General features: G+C 41.0%; 1 protein-coding gene across 2 annotated transcripts in view; it reads left to right on the top strand.

The window, feature by feature from the left end:
- Positions 1-23,161, top strand: part of ETF1 (eukaryotic translation termination factor 1) — a 28,481-nt gene extending 5,320 nt beyond the window's left edge. For both annotated transcript variants that reach the window (XM_037016177.2, XM_073221749.1), the window contains exons 3-11: positions 13,894-14,069; positions 14,409-14,548; positions 16,905-17,043; positions 17,383-17,573; positions 18,338-18,467; positions 19,025-19,180; positions 19,586-19,650; positions 20,444-20,591; positions 20,851-23,161. In XM_037016177.2, the coding sequence (XP_036872072.1) occupies positions 13,894-14,069; positions 14,409-14,548; positions 16,905-17,043; positions 17,383-17,573; positions 18,338-18,467; positions 19,025-19,180; positions 19,586-19,650; positions 20,444-20,591; positions 20,851-20,933 (1,228 nt within the window). In that variant the 3' untranslated portion in view covers positions 20,934-23,161. The remainder of the gene's footprint in view (positions 1-13,893; positions 14,070-14,408; positions 14,549-16,904; positions 17,044-17,382; positions 17,574-18,337; positions 18,468-19,024; positions 19,181-19,585; positions 19,651-20,443; positions 20,592-20,850) is intronic.
- Positions 23,162-27,270: the final 4,109 nt, after the last annotated feature.

Raw genomic sequence — 27,270 nt, 5'->3', positions numbered from 1 at the left:
TATTTATAACTTCCTGTGAAGAAATAAGTGTAGACCAAGCAACTACAGAGGTCTTGGTGATGTCTCACTAAGGGGTCAGGATACAGATGTAACTAGCAGGTCTGAACCCTGAGAAGAGAAGGAAAGGAGAGAGAAAAGAGGTAGCAAAGGAAAGGGGGAGATAAGAGTTTGCTTAATTGGGTGTGGTGGTGACCCTTAGTCTACTCCAGTGTCATAGGCTACCTGCCTCAACTCAGAACAGTGGTTGTATTCTGGTATGGGATTCTAGCACTGTGAACCTAGCGAACAATTACTGTCTTTGAATTTCAACTCTTGACAGACTTCTCATTGTAATAGCAGATACACTTATCCTTCCAGGAAAGGAAGACTTACTCTGGACACACTCCTAGGTAAGCAAGAATGCCTAATTAGAATAACATTTAAAGCTGAGTACAAGAGGGATTATAGGTGTTTCATTCCCACGCCCCCACCCCACACACACACCAATTGGACACTTTTAGAAAAGGTGCTTTTTTTCTTTGAGCTCTGAGTTAAGATTGTGCTCGATGTGGCCTTTTGTGCTGGGAAGATGTTCTATGGTGAGAGAACTTAAGATGTAGTTTTGCAGCAAAGCTAAATGATTTTAGGTCTTGTTTAAAGAGTCAGGAAGAGAATTTTGCCACTTTTCCTAGACCCACTGTTGCAGCTGTCCAGCTGAGAACTTACTTGGACAGCAGGAATTTCTGAGTCCAGCCTGTTCTCTGGGGATCTCAGAATAGAACTTTCTCCTGGGATGCATTCTGTAGGTCACTTTTAATTCTCCAGTAGCCTGCTATCTTAATGAGGTGAAGGTATTAGGAAGGTCGAGGCCCTTCCCAGCAGGTTGGAAATTACGAGGTCTCTCATGGCACATCCCCAGAGAGTATAAAGTTCCTCTGATAACAGCTTATACCACATTGAACCCTTCCCTGCTGTCTATTAGGAATGGATCTTCCCTTTTGTCTTTTATTTGTCATAGATATATTTTGAACAGATACCTTTTTTCTTTTAGTCTAAGTGAATGATGAAAAATGATTTTGCTTCCCCCCCAAACATAATTGTGTTTGATTAAGAGCCATTTCATTATTCTTCTCTTATAGATACAAAGATGAAAACAGACTTGATTCTTTTACATTGATAGGCTGATCAAGCTTTCTGTGCCTAATCCAGCTCTTTGCTTTCATCTGCTTACTTTGTATACAACAGGAGCTTTATAAGTGCTTATGTTTGTCCTTTTTTAAACCTCCAAACTATTTTATATCTTTAACACCAATTTTCAGATATTTCATATTCATCTAGTGTATGTATGCTTTGTCTTTTTACTCTTGTCACTGTCCTTCCTTCCCAGTTCAGAGAATTTGGCATTTTCAGATGCCTGATAAATGCCTCCTATCATTGCTGCTAATTTGGGGATATTTGGCCTGTACTCATCCGTTTTCATTTGATTCTCTTAAGGTCTCCTTTAAAAGAATGATCACAGTCAAACAAAAGATTTTTTTCTCTGCCTTATCTGTGGTCTTAATTAGATTTTTTTTCCCAGTGTGAAAAAAAAAAGTCTATAAGTGCATTTTCACTATTAACCAGTGAGCTTATAAACTTCATCAGACCTGTGAGTTGGACGCTAGACTTTTTGGGAGAAATGTGTAATACAGTGAGAACGTGGTCTGACACAACTGTGGAGTGTCAGATAGGAACTATTTACAGCCCCGTATTAATGACTACAGAAAAACAGTACATGTTGAAGGGCTTGTAGTGTAAGCAGATGCTTAGGGTCTTAAACAGGTATTGGACGTTGTCAAAATAAAAAAGAGATTGTGTAACTACTCAGCATATTTCCTTGGCGAGGCAAGTGTTCTTAAAGAATGTTACTTTGGGCATTGGGATTATTTGGCCAATACAATATTTTTGATACAGTGGTGAAATGGAACTATAACTGATCTGCAGCTTTGAAATTGTAATGGAAATTCATTCTTGATTAAAGACTGGTTAGCCTAAAATTAGATCCAAAAGCTTTATGTTGGTTGATGGTGAGCTGTCAGGGTATTGAAATAATGCGGAGCATTTGCACACTTGTGCGTGCTTGGTAAAGTTGGCATGGCAGTGCTTAAGACAATCCCAAAAGCTTTGCCTTTCAACCTAAATGAACTTTAGTTTGCAAGTAAATATACTGACTTTCAAACATTAATTCCTTAATACCTCTGGATATTTTTATTTTTTACCTTTTTTCAGGACAAAAAGTTTTCTTCCCTTCTGGCTACCCCCAATTTCTGGCATCTTCTGGCTTTCAGGACTCCACTTAAGCAAGGGGGATCCTCAAGAAAGACAGTGTTAAAAGTTCATGGCTGAGATGGGTTTTAATCAAGTAACGAAACTAGTTTTCTGAAGATGAATTACATAATGTACATTTTGACTCCTCACTATATCTCTGGGAGAAAAACTTGCCATTTCATGGAGACGAAGAGATTGAAGTACAGAGAGATTAAGTAGCTTGTCTAATATCCCAGCCTAGTGAGGGGCAACATTAGATTCTTTTCCCACTTCTCTTATTTCAGAGCCTGTGATCCTAACCGCAGTGCCTTGCTTTGATTGGCACTTCTTTTGCTGAAGAGAAACATCTCCCATTCCTTCCTGATAGGAGGACTCTTGTCCTAGGAGATGTGCAGTTTACTAGAGGGAGCAGGTGTGCTGAGACCCAGGAGCAAAGATAAGAGAATGATTATGCTATTTGCAAATCTACCCTAGAAAGAACTTGGGTGAAAAACATGTTTATTCTTAATGAGCATCAGTGGTGAAAGAAATTACTTGCTTTTAAATCCCTCCCCAGAAGCTCATTTTTGTGTTAGGAAAGAGATGAGCAGGAATGCTATGGCTTTTGTTTTATTTGAAAAATACTTGCATAGTCAAGATTAAGCTTCGAGGTGGACTTTCTCATTTATAGGGTCCTGTGTAGAATACTGTTAGTGAGTCCCTGCTTCTGGTTGTGACTGATGTCTCCTGGCTTTGCACTGATGTGAGAACACTAGAGAAATTTTCCACTGTCTGCTGCTTCCTGGTGGAATATTCCACTATTAATTTTGTGAAGTTGTTTAAAAAAAATGTTTCTTTTTAAAACAAACTAAATACCTGTAATTGTCAAAAAAGTAGTACTCCACCAGGTATATACGTTTTTGTTTTGGATGAGTGATCCTAGTGCTTTTAAGAATAAAATACTGAAATGAAACTTACAAACTTTCTGCTGAAAATTTTTGGGACATTTTGAGTTACTCTTGTCTTCTAGAATAGAGGATGCTTTAATGTCTCAGCATGTTCTGATCTTGGTCCTTCTCACATCTAGTAAATAACATCTTATCATAGGTCAATTGCACAAACCAACTTCAAGTAACTTTGTCTAGCTAGCTTCTTTGAGCAGTAACAGAACTCCGTCCTAGTTTGGTGTTCTACAAGTTGTTTATAGAAGGCTTCCCCACCCAACCTCTAGCCTGCATTATAGCTGTTATGGGGGTGGTACATCAAGTTAAGGATGAAAAAAACTGAGGGTGGCAAAAGAAGACACTGTAGAAGTGTTGGTTTTTAATGATCAAAGACTAACAAGATAGTTTGAGCTTTTTTAGTGAAGTTAAGGCTGGGGCAGTGTGCCCTTGCCAGGCGCATATTACTTCCTCTTCAAAGACTTAAGTCTTAGTAGCTACTTTATTTGGCAGTTTAGAAAGGATCTGTGGTGTTTACTTTGAAGAGATACGTAGAGAGGACCTTATTTCTAATGTTAGAAATTAACCATTCTTCATCAAATGTTTCAGCATCCTGAACACTTAATGTGGATTTCTGCTCTCAAGAATCTTATATAAACCTAATCAATGCAATGTGTTGTTGTGCTGTTTGTTACTTGGTAAAGGAGAAAATGGGTAAGATCTTTGAAGTGACTGGTAACCAGATAGAAGTGACTGTTGCTGGGTTATTTCAAAATACTGAATCCATATTATAGCTGTAGAATAAAGCCACTTAAGCTTTTATATAATATAATTAAAGTCCTAGAGAAGAATAAATTTCTGTATTTCTTCCTTAGAGAAATTGCAAAACAGCTCCTAGTGTTCTGGCCATGTGGCTTTAAACTGCATCTTTGGTTTGGTTCTTTTTTTTTCTGTTAGTTGGCAAGACTTGTAATCCCGTGAAGGTGATCACCTACCACAAAGTCAGTTCTTACCTCCCTCTTTGGACTTAGTCAGATTCAAATAAGATGTCCACACCACCTAAAAATGCTGCTTTTTCCCCTCTTCTAGCTGAGCTGTGATGTAAATTCTTTCTGATTTCTGCAGGGGGGCTGGGTAGGGTACAAGGAGCTCTAGGGTTCCATCTAGTTACCATTTAGTGAGCACTTACATTCTGCTCTCCATGTCAAGTATCTGGCATGTATTATCTTAGAGAATACACGTGACCTTGTGAAATTAGCAGAAACTGAGGCCCTAAGGGGTTTATGTGATGTGCCCTAGGTCATGTAGGTAGGACAGTACCTGAATCCCCCCCCTCTGTCGTTCTAAAACCCATGCTTGCACCACCTTCCATATTAAAACCCTATCAGAGAGAGAACTGTAGTCTCAAAACTTTACACTTCGTTTTGTGTGTTTTGTTAAAGAAGAGAAATGGAAAACCCATGGTAAATTTAAAAATACGGATGAAGTAGAAATTAGACAAGAACTGGTTCGTTTTCAGCTGCTGATTCATATAATGTAGCTAGCTTAGCAACTCCCAGAAATCTGCCTGAGATTTAAGTAAAGTTTTGTGAGCTTGAAAAGGGGTGGAAACCTTGGCCATCCATATCCCAGGCAGAACCTACCCATTAACATTGAGATGAAAACTGCTTGGGGAGCATGTACTCTAAATGCCTATTAGAGAATATAGTAAGCAATCTCTCAAATGTTCCTGGTCCCAACCTGAAAGTAATTCAGTTACAGAGGGTTGATGAAAAGGATGGCAAGCCATTTGCTGGAGAGTGGGTATTCTGTCTGGGAAAAGTCAGGCTTCTCAGAATTCATTGTGGTTGTGTTACTGCTGAGGTAACAGCTTGCCTGCAGCAAGTGGACTCTGAGTTTCTTTATAGGTGGGGGTGAGGTCATGGAACTTGGCTGGCCAACAGGTCTTGCTTAAAGGTGTAGAAAGCAGGCCAGACAGTGATTCTCAGCCCTAGGTATGCATTAGAATTTATCTGACACTATTTGAAATTTGACACTCCCTCTTAACCCATAGTCTCCCTATGCAAGAGCTGTTGAATCAGAATAGAGAAGGTGGGGGGGATCTGTTTGTATCTGGGCATTATTGTTTTGTTTTGCTTTTTTAGAAGCACTCCAAGGATCGAGGTTCTCATGCAAATTGGTCAGTGAATAAATTTGTGGGAACCACTTTTTTTCTTTACCTTTCTAAAGTGTTCTTGAGCACTGTTGATGATGATAATAACTTTGGTAAGATCTTTACAAGTCAAACAGAGCCTAGATAGTCTTGTTTGCCTGTCATTTTTATGACTGCATCAGAAGGCACCTTGAATCCAAAGGTTGGAACTCTGCAAGCCCTAAAGAAACATGCACGGCCACAGCCCAGGCTTTACTGATTTCCTTGAGTTTTCTTCCTTAGACACATTTCATCCTGGCAGTTTGAGTGACCTCATAAATGCTTTCCCTGTCATGAGTGCTCGGGGACCATGAAACCTTAGATTGGAGACTGGGTACTACCCTAGTCTCCTATTCTAGGGAGATAAACTTCTCCCTCAAAAATCTGAGAGAAGGAAAAGCTGTTGGCTGTTTCTTTAGATTCTCTTCCTTCCTGAGTTTTGTCTGGTTTTATTTACTGTGTGTATTTAGTCTATACAACTACTGCTTTCTCCTGTCTCCGGTTTTATTTCTTAGAAGCTAGTCCCCCTGGGTGGAAGCCTTGTTGAACCCTTCTTGATAAGGGAAAGTGCCACCAAAATGATGAGAATAAGAAGGAATCTGAGAGCAGAGGCCTCTGGAAGCCTATGAGGTGCGCTGTATGCTGTATCCTGTGTCACCCAGTTTTTACAATGGCATATGAATCATCTCTGTACGTCATAATGCACTGTCAAGAGCCTTTTGATTCTGGAAAAGGGATATAGTGACAAAGCAAAGTGGATGAAAACTATTAAGATTAAATATAGGTGTAGTTTGCATATGTAGCTAGCAGCTCCTTACGTGAGCTTTTTATTTCCCATTCCCCCCATGGGGGTTGTGTGTTCTACTTTAAAATCAAATATTCTTTATTTTATTTTGGTGTCTATACACACTGGTCTAACAACTTTGATTGGATTGGGGGAAGGGAATGGTGTGCATGAGTGTGTTTTGTTTGGAAACTTCCCTGGAAAAACTTTAATCTACTTGTATTGAACCCAATATACAAAACATCAGAGATTATAAAGTAGCCTTTACATTTCTAAAGTAGAAACTGTCCATTTAGTAATCCTCATTTCCTCTTTACCAGTCTTCTAATCCAGGTGAATTCAGAAATTTAAGGTTCCCCCCCCAGATCGGGTAGGAAGAGGCACAAAGGGAAACTAGTGAAAGCTTATTTTTGGACTTTAGTCAGAAATCAAAAAGAGGCCAAGACTAACTTTCATGTAGTGATTCATATTTAGCAACTTGGTAGAAATACCAATTTTTTGACAAGGTACACTTTGCTCCATTTTTAAAGTAGAATCCTATAACGAGATTATACTCTTAGGTGTCTCCACTGCTTTGTCCTCTCCAGCGTGTTACATGGACGTTTGAGTGTAAGGTTGCCCAACTCTGCTGCTGTACTGCGAAGTTGCTTAATGAATGCTTATCATCTTAACCTATCTGCTGTGGAAAGTAAATAGCTGCTTATCTTAAGGTCATTGCTTTGTCCTACCCCATGATTATCTTGCTTTAAGGATTTCCTTCAGGCATTTTGGGTTCACTCAGTTAATTTGTCCCAACATCCTCTTTAGCCTCAAACTTTCCATCCTTTGGTGTTTGGTGCCTGTTCATTTCCTGGACTCTGAGCCTTCACCCCTGCTATCCTTGGAGCCCCTACTTCATTCCATCCCCTACTGATTTCCTCTTTACTGCTAGTTCCATCTTCTAGGAAACTACTCTGTAAATCACAGCATGTCAGCTCTTAAAACCTGAGCCCTTCTTTTGAGAAATAATTATCTTGGTCCCTAAAGATGGCAAGAGCCCCTAGGGTGGAGAAATACACTCATGAGAATTGTTCATTTGGAAACAAGCAAAGGCCAGTAAAAGTCAGTATTCAAACATATCTTCTTTTTTCCCCATCTTGTATATTTTCACATTATGTTTGTACATAATTAAGTTAGCAGCCCCTGTGTAGAGATTGTAGGTCGCACGTACATTCTACATCATGTTTGAAGCTAAATTTACTTGCTCAGTGTTTGCAGCCTCTCCCAGAGCAAACTCATTTTCTACTCCTTGGCCTATAGAGTTTGACATAACTCCAAAAAGAATCATCAAAAAGGTTTTTGTTTGTTTGTTTTGAAATTCCTCTTTAGAAGCCTAGCAAGATAAATTATTGGAAGAAAAGCACTTTATTGCATTTGATTTCTTAAAAATAGGATCCAAAGAACTCACTTAGAGCATTTTTCTCTTTTTGTAATAGAAGGTAAGTTTGTTTCATTTGAGAATTCTTTTTCTATCCAGTTCAGAAACTGGAATGGGGCCACAAGTAGAATTGTATGTGTGTCTGATCTTTTGATTTCTAGGCACCTTGTCCCGGTTTGAAAAAGTTCCTTTTATGTGTTTGTGCCATGAAAATTAAAAGGAAAAACATTTTAGAGAGTAATACACCTGATAACATAAGCTCAAGCGTGTGTGTGTGTGTGTTCGCTCAAGCGTGTGTGTGTGCGCGCGCGCGTTCTGAACCACTCTGGTTTTCTCAATACTGTTGAGATTTTTGCTCCTTTGAATAATGGGAATACACACCGTTCAGGTAGATGAACTAACTATGGGTCAGGTGTGGTGTGTTGAAGCTTTATTTTATTTGAGGTGTATCTTGAAAGCACATTGGTCTTGTCACTTTGCATATATTGGTGATGACAGCTGAAGCTGATGATAAATTTGCTTGGTTCTCTAGTTTGGCTGCAATAGTTGCTCATCTATCCATGGGGTGGCAGTAAAGCACACACCATGTACTGTTGTTTATCACCTTGTAGTTCATCAGAGAAAGTACTGCAAAGGTTGTTAACCAGCGATCTAGGTTTTGAGTAGAAACCTCAACAGAAATGATGCTGGTTTTGGAGATAAAACTTCAGCTGATGGTCTGCAAGCAGCTCTTTTGATGGTGGAAGGGCTAGATAGCAAACTGGTTTGCTTGTAAAGAAAACTTGTCTGTGGACAGATGTTAATGACACTCTGGTGAGCATTTAGTAATTATGTAATTGTTGAATTGCTATATTGTACATCTGAAACCAGTATAATACTGTGTTTCCACTATATTCCAAAAACAAATTTTTTTTTTTTTAAGAGAAAGTGGAAGAAGAAAACTTGTCTGATGGAGGACCTGAGGAATTTATCACTAGGAGAAAATTTTCAGAGAGCAGTGTCAGGTGTAAACGAGGTCCCTTTGCAGTGCTAACGCTGAGGAAAAACAAATAACCATGGTGCACATTTGTAAAATTAATTTTACTATATGCAGATGGGTGTCCAGACATTTTCAGGTTTCAAACCCCTGTAGTTTCATAGCTCCTATAGGGGTTTTCTCTGCTTTTGTCGTTCCCCGCACTGTGCCTCTGCCCTCCTTTCTTACTAGTCATGTGGCAGGCTCATAAGCCCACTTGACTTGACATAGTACCATCTTGCTAATTGCTTTTTCCTGTCAGCTTTCACTGGACACTGAATATGTGAAATTGTACTTATTGAAGTTGGCATGTTAGGCTACTGTGAAACTTTGCAAGCTCAGTAATTAGGGGAAAATTTAGGATTTGTGGCAGTCTTCCCAATTTATCTAAAGACACATCCCTCCCTGCCAATTCCCCATGACACTAACACTTGAACCGCTAAATTTGTCATAGCCTTTAAGGGCACGATCTATAGGAATCTCGAGGAGCACCTTTCTCACAGACTTGTTAAGTATCAAGTAGCAGCAGTTTGTAAAATGATAACACATTTCTTAATATACTTCTGCTCATATCTGATCAGCTTTTGCCTTCAAAATAAAAATCTGCTCAATTTATACCATAGATACTGTAAGAAAGCCAGCCATTAGATTCCTGGTCAGGGCATATTTCGGGCTTATGATTTCCTGTGTATACATGTATTATGGATTCAATTTTGTTCATATTTCCACTCTCTGTCCTTATAAAATTGATCATTTATAGATCATAGTTCTTTTAACATTATTTTTTGTTAATTTAGTAAACACAAATTAGCCTTTCTCAGGAAAACCATTCTTTGGCTTTTCTAATATGTCAAGTTAAGAGACCATAAAAGGAATATCCTACTATGTACTATCTGAGTCTTCCCCATAGATGTAAGTATAGCTTTATTGAGATAGACTTTATATAGTACAAAATTTTACTATTTTTAAAGTGTACAGTTCACTGTGGGGTTTTTTTTTTCCCCCAGAGTTACACAGCATCACCACTACCTAATATTAAAACGTTTTTATCAACCCACAAAGACCTCATCAACTGCCCCATCCCACCCCTGCCTGCCCAACCTCCATACCCATTACCAGTCACTCCCCATTCCATCTTCACAGTCACTCTCTGTCTCTAGGTTGCCTGTTACAGACATTCCATACAAGTGTAACCATACAATACGTGGTCTTTGTGACTGTTTGTCCTTGGTGTAATGTATCAGTATGCCATTCCTTTTATTGCTGAATATTATTCCCATTGCGTAAATATACCACATTTTGTTTATCCATTCATTAGCTAGACATGGTGTTTTTGTTTTCACTTTTTGTTTTCTGCTTTTTGACTAGTATGAATAATGTTCCCAGTGAACACAAGTTTTTATGTGTACATGTGTTTTTAGTTTCTCTTGAGCATTATACCTAGGAGTGGAATGGCTGGGGCAGAGGGTAACTAACTTAGCCTTTTGAGGAACTGCCACTCCTCTGAGTATGTACCATTTTACATTCTCAACAGCACTGAGTAAGGATTTCGATTTCTCCACACCCTGTATCTTGGAAAAATGTCTGTTCAAGTCCTTGCCCATTTTTTATGTTCAGTTGTATTTGTTGTTGGGTCGTATTCTAGATGATAGTACCTTATGAGACACATGATTCACAAATATTCTCCCATTCTGTGAGTCCTGTCTTTACTTTCTTGATACTGTCCTTTGAGAATCACCAAAGTTTGTAATTCTGGTGAAGTCCACATGATTTAGATAATCTGATATTTTAAGTAGTAATTTTCCATTGGGTAATAATGAGAGTCTGTTACATTTGCATTTCCTAAACTAAGTAGAGAGTCAGAGATGACAAAAACACCTTTAACTGTAAGGAATGAAACTTACAGGACCCCCCCCCTTTTTTTTTGCAATCATTGATATACAATTACATGAGCAAAGTTGTGGTTACTAGACTCTCCCCATTATCAAGTCCCCCCCACATTCCCCATTACAGTCACTGTCCATCAGCATAGTAAAATGCTGTAGAATCGCTACTTGTCTTCACTGTGTTATACTGCCTTCCCCGTGCCCTCCACCCCCACATTATGTGTGCTAATTGTGATGCCCCTTTTTCCCCTTCTCCCTCCCTTCCCACCCATCCTCCCCAGTCCCTTTCCCTTTGGTAACTGTTAGTCCATTCTTGGGTTCTGATTCTGCTGCTGTTTTGTTCCTTCAGTTTTTACTTTGTTCTTATACTCCACGTATGAGTGAAATCATTTGGTACTTGTCTTTCTCTGCCTGGCTTATTTCACTGAGCATAATACCCTCTAGTTCCATCCATGTTGTTCCAAATGGTAGGATTTGTTTTCTCCTATGGCTGAGTAATAATCCATTGTGTATATGTACCACATCTTTTTTATCCATTCATCTACTGGTGGACACTTAGGTTGCTTTCATTTCTTGGCTATTATAAATAGTGCTGTGATAAACATAGGGGTGCCTGTCTTTTTGAAACTGGGCTCCTGCATTCTTATGGTAAATTCCTAGGAGTGGAATTCCTGGGTCAAATGGTATTTCTATTTTCAGTTTTTTGAGGAACCTCCATACTGCTTTCCACAGTGGTTGAGCTAATTTACATTCCCACAGCAGTATAGGAAGGTTCCCCTTTCTCCACATCCTTGCCAACATTTGGTGTTGTTTGTCTTTTGGATGTTGGCCATCCTAACTGGTGTGAGGTGATGATGTCTCATTGTGCTTTTAATTTGCATTTCTCTGATAATTAGTGATGTGGAGCATCTTTTCATGTGCCTGTTGGCCATCTGAATTTCTTCTTTGGAGAAGTGTCTTTTCAGATCCTCTGCCCATTTTTTTTTAATTCATTTTGTTATCATTAATCTACAATTTCATGAAAAACATGTTTAATAGACTCCCCCCTTCACCAAGTCCTCCCCACAAACCTCATTACAGTCACTGTCCATCAGCATAGTAAGATGCTGTAGAGTCATTACTTGTCTACTCTGTGTTGCACAGCCCTCCCTATGCCCCCCCCCCACATTATACATGCTAATCGTAATGCCACCTTTCTTTTTCCCTGCCCTTGTCCCTCCCTTTCCACCCATCCTCCCCAGTCCCGTTCCCTTTGGTAACTATTACTCCCTTCTTGGGTTCTGTGATTCTGCTGCCGTTTTGTTCCTTCAGTTTTTCTTTGTTCTTATACTCCACGTATGAGTGAAATCATTTGGTACTTGTCTTTCTCCGCCTGCCTCTGCCCATTTTTTAATTGGATTCTTTGCTTTTTGTTTGTTGAGGTGCGTGAGCTCTTTGTATATTTTGGATGTCAACCCCTTATCAGATATGTCATTTATGAATATATTCTCCCATACTGTAGAATGCCTTTTTGCTCTGCTGATGGTGTCCTTTGCTGTACAGAAGCTTTTTAGTTTGATATAATCCCACTTGTTCATTTTTGCTTTTGTTTCCCTTGCCCATGGAGATATATTCATGAAGAAGTTGCTCATGTTTATATTCAGGAGAGTTTTGCCTATGTTTTCTTCTAAGAGTTTTATCTTACAGGAGCCTTTTTGAAAAGGAACCACCTAGAATAAACTCTCCAGGTGATTTTAATGTGCAACCAAGCTTGAGAACTGTTTTAAGGGAAATGTGTTTTAAAACTTTTTAGCATATAGATGGACTTCCTAGTTAATTCATAGTTTTTTTTTTAACTTTTGAGTATGGCAAAATGCAATATAAAATTTACCATCTTAAGCCTTTTAAATGTATGGTTCAGTAGTGTTAAGTACATGCACATTGTTATGCAATCTCCAGAACCCTTCATCTTGTAAAACTGAAACCACATACCCATTAAACAGCAAACTCCCTGTGTCCCCACCCCCACCCACCTCAGTGTCCACCCTTGTTTCTATGAATTTGACTACTGTAGCTACCTCATACAAGTGAATCACACAGTATTTGTCCTTTTGTATCTGTCTTATAATGTGTCAAAGCTAATCCATATTGTAGCAATGTGTCAGAGTTTCCTTTAAGGCTGAATGATATTCCACTGTATATATCACTTTTTACTATTATTATGTATCCACTGATGGACATTTGAGTTGTTTGCACCTTTCAGCTGTTGTAATGTTGCTGCCTGAGCATTAGCACACAAATATATTTGGTTCCTGGCTTCTACCCTGGGGTATATGCATAGAAGTAGAATTGCCAGATCATACAGTAATTCTATGCTTAGTTATTTGAGGGACTGCAGGCCATTACCCATAAGGGCTGTACCACTTAACATTACCAGCAGCGGTGCATAAGGGTTACAATACCTCCATATCCTTCTTAGTGTTACATTGTTTTTTTGATAGTAGCCATTTTAATGGGCATGAAGTAGTTTTGTGTTTTGATTTGTATTACCCTAGTGATTAGTTTTGAGTTGATATGTTTTCATAATACAGTTTTATGTTTGCTTCAAGTAGGATTAGGAATACTGAAATGAAGTATTTTGTAACATAGTGCTAATAAGTATCTTGAATGTGAAGGTTTAAAAAATATGTTGCTGGCATCAGTTACTGAGGTTAGAGAGTGGTTGGCAGCTGCTCAGAAGGGGCGTCCCCTATGGTGTCCTCTGTAGTTCAGATTGATCCTGGTATTTATTTATTTAGAAAGAGTGTGTGAGAGGGAGAGGGAAAGGGAGAGAGGAATATTTCTTAACTGGGATATTTGTATGAATTTCAAGGCTCTCTTCCCATTATTAGGGTACTGAGGATGCTAAATTAGTGATTGTAAATTTTTGTGGTGACCCTGGAATTTAATGAAAAGGTGATAACAGGATATCAAGTTGGTATTTCATCTAGACTTTGGAAGGACTTGTTGAATTGTCCTACGGTGGCATCTGCCACTGAAGAACTTCCAGATTCTGAGCCTCTACCATGGACTCCCTGTCAAATTCCAACCTGTTGTCACTCCCTTATCAAAGCTTCTCTCTTCATCTTTGAGAATGTTTCCCAAGCCTTCCTTAAAGTGCCTTCTTCACATAACTAGTATATCATAAGTAATAATATTCATTCAAGTAATTGAACACATACAATATTCTGAACACTATTCGTAGTTCTGGGTACTTTGATTACCCTGGTGTTAGTCTTTAACCTTCGTGGGCACTTTGAGAGTGATCAGTTTCTCCTATTGTAGGGGCATCTCACTCTATCTCCATTTAGTAATGATAAGAATATTAACTCTTTACTTACATGGTACTTGAACTTCTAATGTTATTTTTCCACAGCAATGGGACAAGCATGATATCATTGATCATTCCCCCCAAAGACCAGATATCACGAGTGGCGAAAATGTTAGCAGATGAGTTTGGAACCGCATCTAACATTAAGTCACGAGTAAACCGCCTTTCAGTCCTGGGAGCCATTACATCTGTACAACAAAGACTCAAACTTTATAACAAAGGTAATCTGGAGCTTGATTGTTTTCTTCCTCTACTTTGTCTTGGTTATATTTTCCACTTTGATACTGTCATGATGCTTTTGGTCACTAGTATTCCCTTAATTTATTTTCTGAAAGTTAAGTAGTATTTACTGTGCTGAGGGAATAAATCCTCCTTAAAACATCTCAGGAGAAAGTCTCAAAATTAGGAAGAGAATTCTGCTTGGAAGATTTACAGATATTTCTGCTTTATTTAAATTATATTTTAAAGGGGCAAGAACAATAGGTTATAGGAACATTTTCTATTAATTGAGGGAAATTAGCTGTGGATTTAAGTGGAGAAATTATTTGTGTTCTTTGCAGTACCTCCAAATGGCCTGGTTGTTTACTGTGGTACAATTGTAACAGAAGAAGGAAAGGAAAAGAAAGTCAATATTGACTTTGAACCTTTTAAACCAATTAATACGTCATTGTATTTGTGTGACAACAAATTCCATACAGAGGTAAGAAGTTAAAGCCCAAAATAGTTGATCACCCCAAAAAGAAACCCTATACCCATAGCTGTCACTCCTAATCCTCCCACCCCGACCCCCAAGATCTCTCAGCTCTAGGCTACCACTAATCTATTTTCTGTCTTTGTAGATTTGCTTACAATGGGCAGTTCATATAAATGGAATCATGCAATGGGTGGCTTTTTGTGGCTGGCTTCTTTGACTAAGCATAATGTTTTCAGGGTTCATCCACGTGGTGGCATGTATCAGTACTTCATCCATTTTTATTACCAAATAATATTTGTCACATTTCATTTTATCCATGGATAATGCCATATTTTATTCATCAACTGATGGACATTTGTGTTGTTTTCACTGTTTGGCTTATTACGAATAAGGCTGCTTTGAAACATGTTTTTGTATAAACATCTGTTTGGGGGTTTCAGAAATAGAATTTCTAGGTCATATGATAACTGTTTAACCTTTTTAGGAACTGTCAGACTATTTTGTAAGTCACTGTACTATTATAAGGCTGGCTATTTTCAAAAAATGGAAATTGACATTTATTATGACACAGTGAATGGCATCATCCTTTAGCATGTTTGAGGAACATGCCAAGCTGGGTTTGGAGAACTAATTAGAGGTGAAGAAATAATTGGCTACCTTATCCCCATCAATCCCTATGTACCCATCATACTTGCCTATATTCCTTGTGCCTTTAGTTTTTACCTCACAAATGGTAAAATCTTCAGTAGCAGGGCTGTAAGCTTCTTTTTCCACAAAACTTTTGAGTGACACAGTTGCCATAAGATGAACTTCAAGGGTGGAAAGGAAACCTCATTAGAGTGACCTAAATCAGTCAACAGTAGAACAATCAGGAATTCACAGCTGGCTCCTAGTTTAGTTTCTTGCCTTCCTTCAACCTAGGGAAAAACCTCTACAGTGGAATTAGAACTGACATGTGTCCACACAGTTTACAATGGATGATTTTTGCCAACTTGACAGGAAGTCCAATTCCAGCTGGATGGATCTTGGTCAGTCGCATAGATGGTTGAGACTCTTCTCTCGGCTATCACAGCCGCCTCCTTCCAAAAGCTTCATTGGAGAGGCCCTTAGCTACCCTGTCCCACTTAATGTATTTGGTTTTTTGAAAGCAGATTTTGAATCTTGGTGATCTTAACAGTAACTGGTACTCATATTATCCAGCTTAGGCTTGTTAAGTTAGCCTTGTTGGTTTTTCTAAACCTTAACAACTCTTCCAAGATATCATTTAATCTTAATAGCCATATGTACTTCGGCTTTAATTGATATGTCAATAACTAGGTGTGAATGGACATGCTGTACAATACAATTTATGTCCTGTTTAATCAGGATAATTACACGTTCTTATGGGGGATAAGTATATTCCCTGATTAACAGACTTGTTGAAACTTAAGCTCCTACCTAACAGATCATTATGATACAGTGTCAGATTTTTAGCATGTGCAGTATTCCTGTCTTAGTGCTGATTATCAGATAGGGTTTGGTGAAAGATTGATTCTTGGTGATTAATCTCCTGCCTAGTCAATTCTTGAAGGAGCTATTTTCTTCCTTAGTTAAAATAGAATGAATGGGTAATGATTTCTTAGCTCGAAAGAGACTGCCACCTAGCAGTTAGTCATCTACCAGGACTATTTAAATATTTGCTCTTTGAGGAGATAGAAATAGGAGAATATAATGCTAACCCACAAGGAGGGTTTTCCCCCATAAAAACTCAGAATCACTGATATAATGCCTTTAAAATAAAATTCAATTCTATATCCTGCTATCATTAATGATTCTCAAGACAAAGGAGTTAAATGAAATATTTGAAACCTAGAAGATCTTTTTATATAGACTGTTCCTGAGTTTTATATTCATGTACTCCTATTCTAGAGTTGATTTACAAGAAATTTGCTCTATTGAATACTGCCTATTAGTGCCGGAGTTATTAATGGCAAGAGAAAGTCAACTTTTGGTGGTTAGACTTAGTGTGAATGTATGTTCCATAGGCTACCGTCTGTCTAAATCACATAAAGGGTTAGGAAGAATCTGAACCCTATAACTCCATATTGGTTGTGTGTTCATGTGTTAAGGTCAGGTTTGTTAAAAGGCTTCACATCAATGTTGGGTTTTTTTGTTTGTTTGTTTTTGTTTTGCATCAGGTTCAGATTTGTCTGTATGAGCCACATACTTAACATGGAAGTCTGTAAATTATTCCATGAAATGTTTTGTAGTACTCATACTGTTCTGAGTGGGGTGAAGGGGCTCATGTGCATCCTTTCAGATTTTGTCTTGACCCTAGCAGGGCTTTGGGATTGACCGTGTGGTCCTTGTGTTTGCTTTTCAGGCTCTTACAGCACTACTTTCAGATGATAGCAAATTTGGCTTCATTGTAATAGATGGTAGTGGTGCCCTTTTTGGCACACTCCAAGGAAACACAAGAGAAGTCCTGCACAAATTCACTGTGGATCTCCCAAAGAAACACGGTAATATCAGAAGAGAACATGAACCCATTCACTTTTTATCTAGCAATAAGAAAACAAATAGTATAATGGGGGAAAGTAAATCCAGGTGATAGGAGAATCATCATGAAACGAATCGTGACTCATTGGTGTTTGTGGCTTTTCTTTCAGCAGGAGAATTAGTAGTCACTCTCTGAAAACAAGTAACAATTTATGCCAAACATTGAGTTAAGGGAATAGTGATTTCTCTCTTTGTCTTTTCTTGGGTAAAAGCATGACTATTTAAGTTACTTTTTAACTAGCAAGGAATCTTGAACTTCCTAATAAGCCCCTTTATTTTTTGCCACTTTTTTTGTGTCAAAGGTAGAGGAGGTCAGTCAGCCTTGCGTTTTGCCCGTTTAAGAATGGAAAAGCGACATAACTATGTTCGGAAAGTAGCTGAGACTGCTGTGCAGCTGTTTATTTCTGGGGACAAAGTGAATGTGGCTGGTCTCGTTTTAGCTGGATCAGCTGACTTCAAAACTGAACTAAGTCAATCTGATATGTTTGATCAGGTAAGTGAGAGTAGGTGCAATGTGCTCCATTTTGTAAGTTTCTAGGTGTGGAAGTAGTAAGTGCTCTGAGCACTGGAGCATGCATGTCTTCTTTGCTGTATGGTGATAGTCTGTGTTAAAAACCTAGCTCTGATTTGGCAGAATCCCAGGTGTTTGTTAGAAAGCATCCCCCTTGCTTTTCTGGGCCTGTGGAGGCCTCTGGTTGAGCGGACTGCTATAATTGGCTTTAAGATGGAGTTTGGTTTCAAAAAACTAGGAGCTGGTTTTTCTTTTTTCTGATTTTTTTCCATGAGGTAAGTAAAAACAGTGAAAGTCAGCAATATGACAGAGCCAGTTAAGCCTAAAACATCAAATCCAAAAAGATCTTTTGGTTTATGACGTGGAATCAGCCATAACACATTCCTAAGGTGGTGTTCTGGAGGAAGGTTGCATTAAACAGTAGAAAGCTCACCTAGGAAGCTGTCTTGTACTCTCCCACCTTATAGGGCAGAAATCCATGGTTCCCCCTTTCCTTAAAAGAAACTTGGTTTTGTTTGTGTTTTATGAGTTAGCCTCTTATAGGTCAAATAGAATGTGTGATGCAATTGGCTGGATAAGTTTACCCTAGTACTCTTGCTCACTGAGGCCTGCTCATGAATAAATTGGGCTGTTTCCCCATATTCTCCCCCTTTAGACTTCAGTGATCATGTTGCTGAGCTTTGCATGCCATTAAGACGTAGTGGGTATTGATACCAAGTACTAATGATGCTTTTCTTGTGTGTCAGAGGTTGCAGTCAAAAGTTTTAAAATTAGTTGATATATCCTATGGTGGTGAAAATGGATTCAACCAAGCTATTGAGTTATCTACTGAAGTCCTCTCCAACGTGAAATTCATTCAAGAGAAGAAATTAATAGGTATATCTGAAATGCAACTTACTCTGTTCAATGTTTTGTATTTATATCTGTATATACATGTTTATCTATATGAAACAAGATGCCAGAAAGGTCAAAAGAGGAAGATTTGGCTTTTTTATTAAACTCTTCCTCAGTGAAGTCATTATGTTTAAACTTCCTTTAGTCATTAGGTCTAATAAATGTGTTTGTATTTCCACTGTTTTTACCCTTTGGCAATAGGAACCAAACTTCAGTGTTTATTTCCCACGTGAATTATCCTTTGCAATAGAGTGATGAATAGAGAGCCCAAATTAGAGGTTTATGTGGCTATTGTTTGGCTGTTTCCAACTTAACTGGGCAGGCACATTTCCAGAAGATTGTGTGTTTGTCCCAGTAGTTACCTCTTCAGAGTCCCATTTCTGGAGCTTCTAACAGTGGTGTTTTTTTTCACTGACTTCTGGCACTTACTCATTTTAAGTTATTTTTTTTCCCCCTCCCCTTCTCTGATTTGAGTAAGAGGGTCTGTATATACAAAGGAAACTTTAATATATGTTCTTATGACCTATCCCTGATCACAGGACGATACTTTGATGAAATCAGCCAGGACACGGGCAAGTACTGTTTTGGAGTTGAAGATACACTAAAGGCTTTAGAAATGGGAGCTGTAGAGATTCTAATAGTCTATGAAAATCTGGATATAATGAGATATGTTCTTCATTGCCAAGGCACAGAAGGTATGAGAATTAAAAATAAGATTGCTGTTTTTTGCGACCTATGTATTCAGGAAGCCTGGGGTGGAGATTGGGAAGACGGCTGATGACAGGAGTAGTCAGAAGGCAGATTGATACCTTGTTCACCACACCTTCAATCTGTAGCGCATTCTCGCGTAGATTGTTCTGCTTAAACTGATACATGTCTGCTTATGATCAAACTTCCTGAGCACAAGGACTGAAGGTTGAATGTCTTTGGGGCTCACGGCAGGAGCAGTAGACACTCAGTGCGTGCTGATATGCTTATAAAAAGGAGGTTGATAGAATGAGATCAGGAGCCCTTTCATCTAACCTAACTCATCTCGTGGGACTTAAACCTGTTAGTATATGAGAATCAGTTTAACACATCTTTTTTCCCCAATACTACAGAGGAGAAAATTCTCTATCTAACTCCAGAACAAGAGAAGGATAAATCTCATTTCACAGACAAAGAGGTATGCGACTGTTCTTTTCGGTTTGGTGATACATGCAAAGACACATAAATCCATATCTTAGAGCACTGGCAGCATTGAGTGTCAGCCTTGGGAAACCAAGCCTCATACTCGTTGGCAGTGAGGGTAGCAGGAGGTGGTCAGCTCTTATGTACCATGTACCGTTCTGGTTCCAAGGAAGAAGGCCAAGTCATGATTACTATGGTTCCTTGTTTTGAAAGTCGTTCATTCTCCTTGAAATAGTAGAGAAGCTTTAATTGAAACTGCTTAACCTGTGCTTTCTTCACTCACCGCATCAGCTTTTCTGCTGAAATGGCTTCTGCAGGTTTGACCTCAGTACATCCCCACAGCTCAAAGTGCTACCTGCCTGGTGCAGATCCCTTTTAGTGGTGGCTTTCTCAAATTCTGAATTGAAGGACTTTGTTTTTTGACAGGCCTTCTCCAAAAATCAGTTCTGGCATGTCTCTTAGCGGCTGTTGACTGAGTGCTGCCTAGAGATGCTTAAAACAGCCTGACTTCTAGAGACAGTGGGAACCTTAAGTTGAAAAACTGCTAAGTGTGTTTTGACATTTCATTACTGAGGCTAGAGCCTGGGGAGGAAGGTGGTTTGAAATGATCAGAATTTCTGTTACATTTATGTGCTGTTACAATTATGTCACCAGAAACCAGAATTCACTTAGAAAGTTTTACACCTAATACGGGACTCTGAGAATGATGGCGGCCCGGGGAGCAACTATTGCCAGGTGTTGATATGTCCTAATCCCATTGTTTCTGTATCTCATGGCCGCCCCTCTAGACAGGACAGGAACATGAACTGATTGAGAGTATGCCCTTACTGGAATGGTTTGCTAACAACTATAAAAAATTTGGAGCTACGTTGGAAATTGTCACAGATAAATCACAAGAAGGATCCCAATTTGTGAAAGGATTTGGTGGAATTGGAGGTGAGTAGCAAACCAGAAAACTAGACTTAAAGCCAGGGTCTCGGGCCAGTTTTTCCTGACTGTCCCAAAAGAAAGTTACTGCAGGTGAGGTGTGCTTATCCACTGAGGCAGGACGGCTACAGGGTCCTTGGTTGGGACCATTTTTTTTCATCACCTCTTTGCTTTATATAATTCTGCAAAGGGGTTGGGCTTCCCTTATGAAAGTAAATCTTCTCTGTTTTGTGAACACGGGTGATGACACTCTTTGTTTGTTTCCCAGGTATCTTGCGGTACCGAGTAGATTTCCAGGGAATGGAATACCAAGGAGGAGACGATGAATTTTTTGACCTTGATGACTACTAGGTAGTCGACACGGGTCCGGCAAAATGTGCCTCACCCTCCAGCATCCAACCCAAGGAGCATACCCGCGGTGGAATCCAAACAGATCCCTGCCTTACGATTGGAACACTTCCAGAACTTAATCCACGAGCATTGGATATTGGATATTGAAAAGAAAACCGAAACAAAACCAGACCCAGCCCTACACTTTGGTTTGTCATGGTGTCAGCGCAGCAGCCTACAACTAAGTTCCTAAACGGCACTTTGGACTAATTTAAAAAAGAATCCCAGTTTTTACTTTTACTCGATGGTGAAATTGGTTGCTCTTGTATTTTATGAAAAAAAAATGATTTTTTTAACCTTCATACATAGAATCAAAAATACTTTAACTGCTGTAAACCTTCAAAAGTTAATAGAAATGAGATCATACTGGTTTGTTACTTTGATTGGAGAAAAGTTAAATTGCTGCATTTCGCAGTGACCCATTTACATGGCATTCTCAGCTTAGACTGCATAAGAAGAAATATATGTGGTGAAATGTTGGAACCATTTCTCTCTTGGTCTCTGTTTAATGTTGAAAGGGTGAGCGAGCTAAGGCAATTTCAACCGCACTCCCTCACACTCCCCCTCCCCCTCCAGACTGTCAGTTCCAAGGATGCAAATTGCACAAGTCAAACTGACACCTGAAGCATTGGGGCCAGTGCACTGTTTGCTTTCATCTGTTTGCAGGCGCATTTGTGCCCAGGGTTTGGGAGCCCTTAGCGTTAGTTGCATTGACAAGGGTTCCTGTAGTCAGCCTGCTGGATATCAGTTTGGGATGGATGCGATGGGGTTTCTGTGCTATTGCTGGGATTGGGAGAAATAAAACATGCAATTTAAGTAGAAGCAAAGAAATTTAAAGAATATTTAATTTTGCTTGGGTCTGTCCTTGGTAAAAGGGAGGTGGTCGTGTTTTCCTTGTGTTGGATGGCATGAGATTACGTGAATGTTCTGATTTAAAAAATGAACTGCAAGGTTTTTCACAGGAACAACAGACATGTATGACTGTGCATGTAATTATAAACCCCTGACCTCCTGGTGGGGTTGAAGCATCTGTTTCAAAATAAGGGACTTCAAAGGACCTCTCATATGAGAAATTATGGGAGGGGGGTGGGAAGGGCAGGGGCGGGAAGGGATAGGACACAGCTTCTGGCACCAAGGACTTAACCGTGTTGGATCCAAAAGTGGGCCTGACAACCTGAAGCTTCTGCTTCACAGCTGGGCTATAAGTGGGACTCGACCCCAGCTGACATGCAAAGTCATGGCGTGCCCGAGGTGGTGACAGTGAACAAAGTGTATAGGACGTGCCCAGTGGTAGCAATGGAAGAAAGTATACCAAATGGACTTTGAAGGACCAAAGGTTTTAAAAGTCGATTGGTATCACCCCCACACTGATAGGGTAGTGGGGTGCATTTGGTTTTCAAATTGGGTACTTTTAACACTTTAGTGCCTGACTGCTGTTCTTCACTGACTTGACTCAGTCACTTGTAGCTTTATTGGTCTGAACCAGCTCCTTGTTCCCAGGTTGCAGACCTGCCTATCGTTCCAATAATCCTGTTTCACTTGAATGAAGGGAGTATGTCTTAAATGTAAAGTTTCTGGTTCTCACACTGTACTGAGGTCCAAATGACTGTCTGTCGCTGTATATAACCTTGATGTCTCAACCCCCCAGTGAGAAGAGTCAATTCTTTGGTATTCACCGATATGGGAGGCTTCACCGGAACAGGCTTTTTTGCTTTGGGCTCTGCTGTTCGTTTGCAGAACACCCAAACGCGAACAAACATGCTCTCTTCACAGCAGTACCTTAGGGTTTTGCCATTGTAAATGGGTCTAATGTGATATGACAAGACCAGAGAAATTGGATGTAAATTTACATTTTTGAATATGCTTGTTGTTTCACATGATACATTTAGGGTATGCAGCTCCTTTTGTAGTTTTTATTTTTACTATTTAAGTTTGGAAATGATGCCAAATTTTTGTATTTCTTTAATCAATGTGTTCTCTTTGGTGATATATATTGCATTATATATTGATGTGTGTATCAATATATACTGATATGTATTACACTTACACATACAAACACATAAATAAGAGGGGGTGAAAACCGTAGCCTTTGCATTCTCTATAGCCTCTACAGAGAGATCCTAAGCAGCAAAATCTTGGTGTTGTGATGTACAGAAATGGAGAAGAGTATTAAACCATATTTAAGAATACACTTTGTGTGCTTGAGATTCTTTAGGACTGTTCCCTAGGAAGGCCTGAGCCGTGGAAGCTTGCGTGAGTGCTCCCCAAGGCATCTGTCAGTTTAGTCGTGGCCAATAATTTTCAGCCTTCGACTTTAGTTGTCTTGGCTAAATACGCCTATTGAAGGATATAGGCAAAGGATGTCTTGAGGTCATGATCCCAAAGTTAAAGCCAAAGGAATGAAGTTCACGTTGCTGGGGACAGGTGAATGTGTATCTTGCGTGGTTGCATGTGCACCAAAGGAAACCTGCCTTTTTTTCTTAACGTGTTTCAAGGATGTCACCCCATGTACCTCAAGGTTCCATGGAAGCAGATGGTGCAGCCCAGGTTTACAGGTTAGCAAACAGGTCCAAAGGGGTTAAGTAGTGGCTCTTCAGTGGCAAAGCTAAATTTTATCGCAGACCTGGTTCCAAAGTTGATGATCTTTCTGTATTTTGTTGCCTTTGGATGGTTCAGGATGAAGAGCGGAAACTAAGCTTCCCACTCCCCTTGACCTTGGCATAGCTGGCAGACTGGGAGAGTAAACCTCATAGAAGAGCAAATCAGAAGCCAGCCCAGTGGAGCAGAGTGGGCCTTCTGGGCCAGGTCAAGGCAGAAGAGGGTTTGTTCTGTTGGCTTTCCCCAGAGATGAGGGCGCACAGAGATGTTTGTTAGGTGAGGAAGGCTGGTTGAAGAACCAAGGTGGTGTGTGGTTTGCTTACCCAGATTTAAGAAGAAAACGCTTTTAACAAAATGGGCCAGTAATGACACCCTGTCACTGCTTTGTGCATGCTTTTGCCTATTTGATCTAGATGGGAGCCTTGGTGAAACCCAATCACTGTCTGGGAAGGGGTAGACATGCCTGGGCATGGCAGAGCTGGGTAACTTTCCCTGCTAACGCTTCCCTCGGTGCTGTTTGAAGTCAAAAGTCAGAAGCTAACACGGCTGCGCTGGGCATGTGAGGTGCCGTGCTTGCCTGTTTGGGCCTGCAGTCCTTGCCATCTTTAGCTCTTTGGCTCCGGTTCTTATGCCACCATGCTCCCAGACAGCACGGTAGATTCAGGGCTGAGTGCCAGTGTGGAATTTAAGCCTCATGCCAGCTTCTCCCTTGCTGCCAACTTGGGTGAGCCCTGCTAGGAGTCCCACCCTGATGGGTCTGTGCCTCCAGGGACAGAGGAACTGAGAGCCAGTGAATGTGGAAGTATTGGGTGCCAAAGTTGCTGAGGACGTGGCTGAACAACAAGAACTAGAAGTACACGTAAGAACAATTTGCTTCCAGAGTTCCCGGATAACTCCAATCCCTGTCTGGGAACTGTGTTTCAAGTAGTGTCTGAAATTGCATGGGTGGCTTATCCCAGGTCTCATTTCAGAGCCCAGGACAAAGAACTCTGGGCAAATGGTAGAGCATTCCAGCTCTACCATTAGCTGGGTTTGTGATTTCAGGTAAGTCCCTTCCTATACCTCAGTTTCCCTTTCAGTGTAAGAAAGGCTGAGAATCTTGTCTTCCCAGCGGTAAACCTACCAGAAGATCATGGTGAGCAGGAGATCCAACATCTGACTGGGATAGAAATTCTGGTTCTGCCAGTGACACTTGGCAACTTATTTAATATCTCTGAGCAGCACTTTGCTTATCTGTAACAATGCCTGCTCCTTAAGGACTGTGGTGAGGATTAAATGCAATAAATCATGTGAAATGCATAACAGTGCCTGGCCCTTAGGGGCTCAGATGGGAGCTGCTTTGCTGTCCCGCTCACCAACCTCGGTCCTCTGGAAGTGGCCAGGGTGAGTGCACTGGCAACCACAAGGTGGTGCTAGAGGTAAGGATACTAGCTGCGGAAGAAATTAGCTTCTGGTGGGGAGATTTCGGAAGAACACTAGGGTGCCTGGAACGGCTTCCTTACCCTTTAACTTGGGAGAAATGGAGAAGGCCGACTACCAAAGGAAATAAAGATGAGTGAACAGAAAGGAGCCCCAGGAGGCTCAGTCTGGGCTTTGAGCGATCCATCTAAGATACCGGCAAGCGATAGTATTTGCTGGACAGTTTCCATATGCAAGCCATGGTGCATCATCTCATTTAATCCTTAGAAAAGCAATAAGGTAGATACTGTTTTAAGTCTGCCTGTCCAAGTTCATAAGCTATTAAGTGGCGAACTCTGGGACTCAAGACAAGTCTGGTTGCAAAGCCGATGCAAACGCAGGTCATTCCTCACACAAAGGGAAAGAGCAGTTGCTGCCCCCGCTGAGAAGATGGGTGGACTCACCTCACCAATCCTTGTGCTTTCAGAGACAACCAACAGCGCCAAATGCCTCCGGAAGGAGCCCATCTAGCAGTTCCGTCCCATCCTTCCCCAAAAAATACACATTCTGACTGGTCAGCCCAGCTTAGCCACAGCCACACTTGAAGATGGATAAAAGGAGCTGCCGTGGACTCCAGAGGACCCTGTGACTCATCCAGCATCTTCAAAGAAGAACGTGTACACATAATGTACACAATGCACAGACGGCATCAGCCCGTGCTAAGAAATGTGTTGTCAGTAGGACAATTAAGGAAATTGGATTGTGGACTACAGATGATTGTATCGATGTTAAATCTCCTGAATTTGGTAACTGTACTGTGGTTATGTTAAGAGAATAGCCTTTTTTGGAAATGTACATCGAAGTATTAAGGGGTTTAGAATAAGCTATTGAGGAAATTTTAGAAATACAGAAGAAAAACAAAAGCCTCATTTAACTGTCTTTAACAGTTTAGGGCCGTCCATCACACAAGTGTGATGGCGATTGTTCAGGTTCCTACTGGTTCACGATGTATTTAAAACAACTTTGGCTTGACTCTTCACTCGAGTTTGTTTTTACTCAGAATGTGGGTTTGACTCAGTGGTCAGCATTTAGAAGAGTTAGTTCTGCTGCAGGGTTTGCAGCTCAGGAGAAATCCCTACTCGGAGCCAACCAGGGGCCTGGAGGCTGAGCCTGGTAGTTGGGCCCAGACTGGGGGGAAGAGAGCAGAGGCGGGGCCAGGACAGGAGCTGCTGCCACACCGCTCAGGACGTCAGCTTGGGGGTTGGTCTGGCGCCGGGTGGATGAGGTAGTATGAAGACAGCTTCTTGTGGGGCCTGAATTCCTAGTTCACTGAGCATCCCTGCAGATAATGGGCAGAAGGCAAAGCTGTCCCTGAGAGCCTAGAGCCCATTGCAGGCAAAGGGTGTCATTAGACCGCAGTCCTTCGTCTACAGCCACACCCTTATATAGCTTTTCTGTTGCCCCATAGATTCACTTCTTAAGGAATCATCATAACTAGCTCTTGAAGGGAACCCTACTATTCCAATCACCTCAGTAAAGAAAGAAGAAATGGCAGCCCTAAGAGGAGCACAGTGCCCTCTGGGGCACATTGAGAACTAACATGGGGGCCTGATGTTACGACTCCAAACTCAGTGCTTTTAACACAGGGATGGCCTCCTAATTCTTCATCGAAGCCCTATTCTCCCCCTCCTTAGGGATGAGAAAAGGGAAGATAAGGTGAAGTGCGTGGCCTGAAGCCAAAGACAGCTGGGAGGGGAAAGGTGGGCAACATTTGGGTGGGGTCACGAAAGCTGTTTTTCAGTCACTTCGCTGTGAGTCTTGAATGTGGGTGGATTAGCTTGCGTCTCCAGCGCCCAGGGTTCCAAAGGAGCCGCGTCCGCATTTCCCTGTCGGACTTCGGGCCCTTGCCCCGCGCGGAGACACCCTGCCGGGCTCAGCCTCGTCCTGGCTACCCGTCCCCACCCGAAGGAAACCCAGAGGGCAAACCTGGAGACCGGGAAAGGAGAGTGGAAGCGTCAAGAGGGGCCCTCCGAGCCCGAAAGGCAAGGTCCTGAGGTCAAGGCACAGACGCGGGCGCTTCTGCGACGTGGGGGAAGAGCGCGGGGCGCAGGTGGCTGGGCTCGAGGATCCGGAGACACGCGGGCCTGATGCGGGACTCCGGCCCCGTGCTGTGGCTGTCCCGACCCAAGGACCTCCCCAGCGGGCGGGAGGGGCCGGCCGACCCCTCCTAAATCTCGCGGAAGGAGCTGCAGAAGGGGACCGACAGGGCAGGATGTCACCTGGGGAAGAGCAGTTGCACCTC

Source organism: Manis javanica, chromosome 14, assembly GCF_040802235.1.
Source record: "Manis javanica isolate MJ-LG chromosome 14, MJ_LKY, whole genome shotgun sequence".
In the NCBI taxonomy this organism is placed as follows: Eukaryota; Metazoa; Chordata; class Mammalia; order Pholidota; family Manidae; genus Manis; species Manis javanica.
Note: the sequence above shows the minus strand (reverse complement) of the source record. Positions and strands in the feature narration are given on the sequence as shown.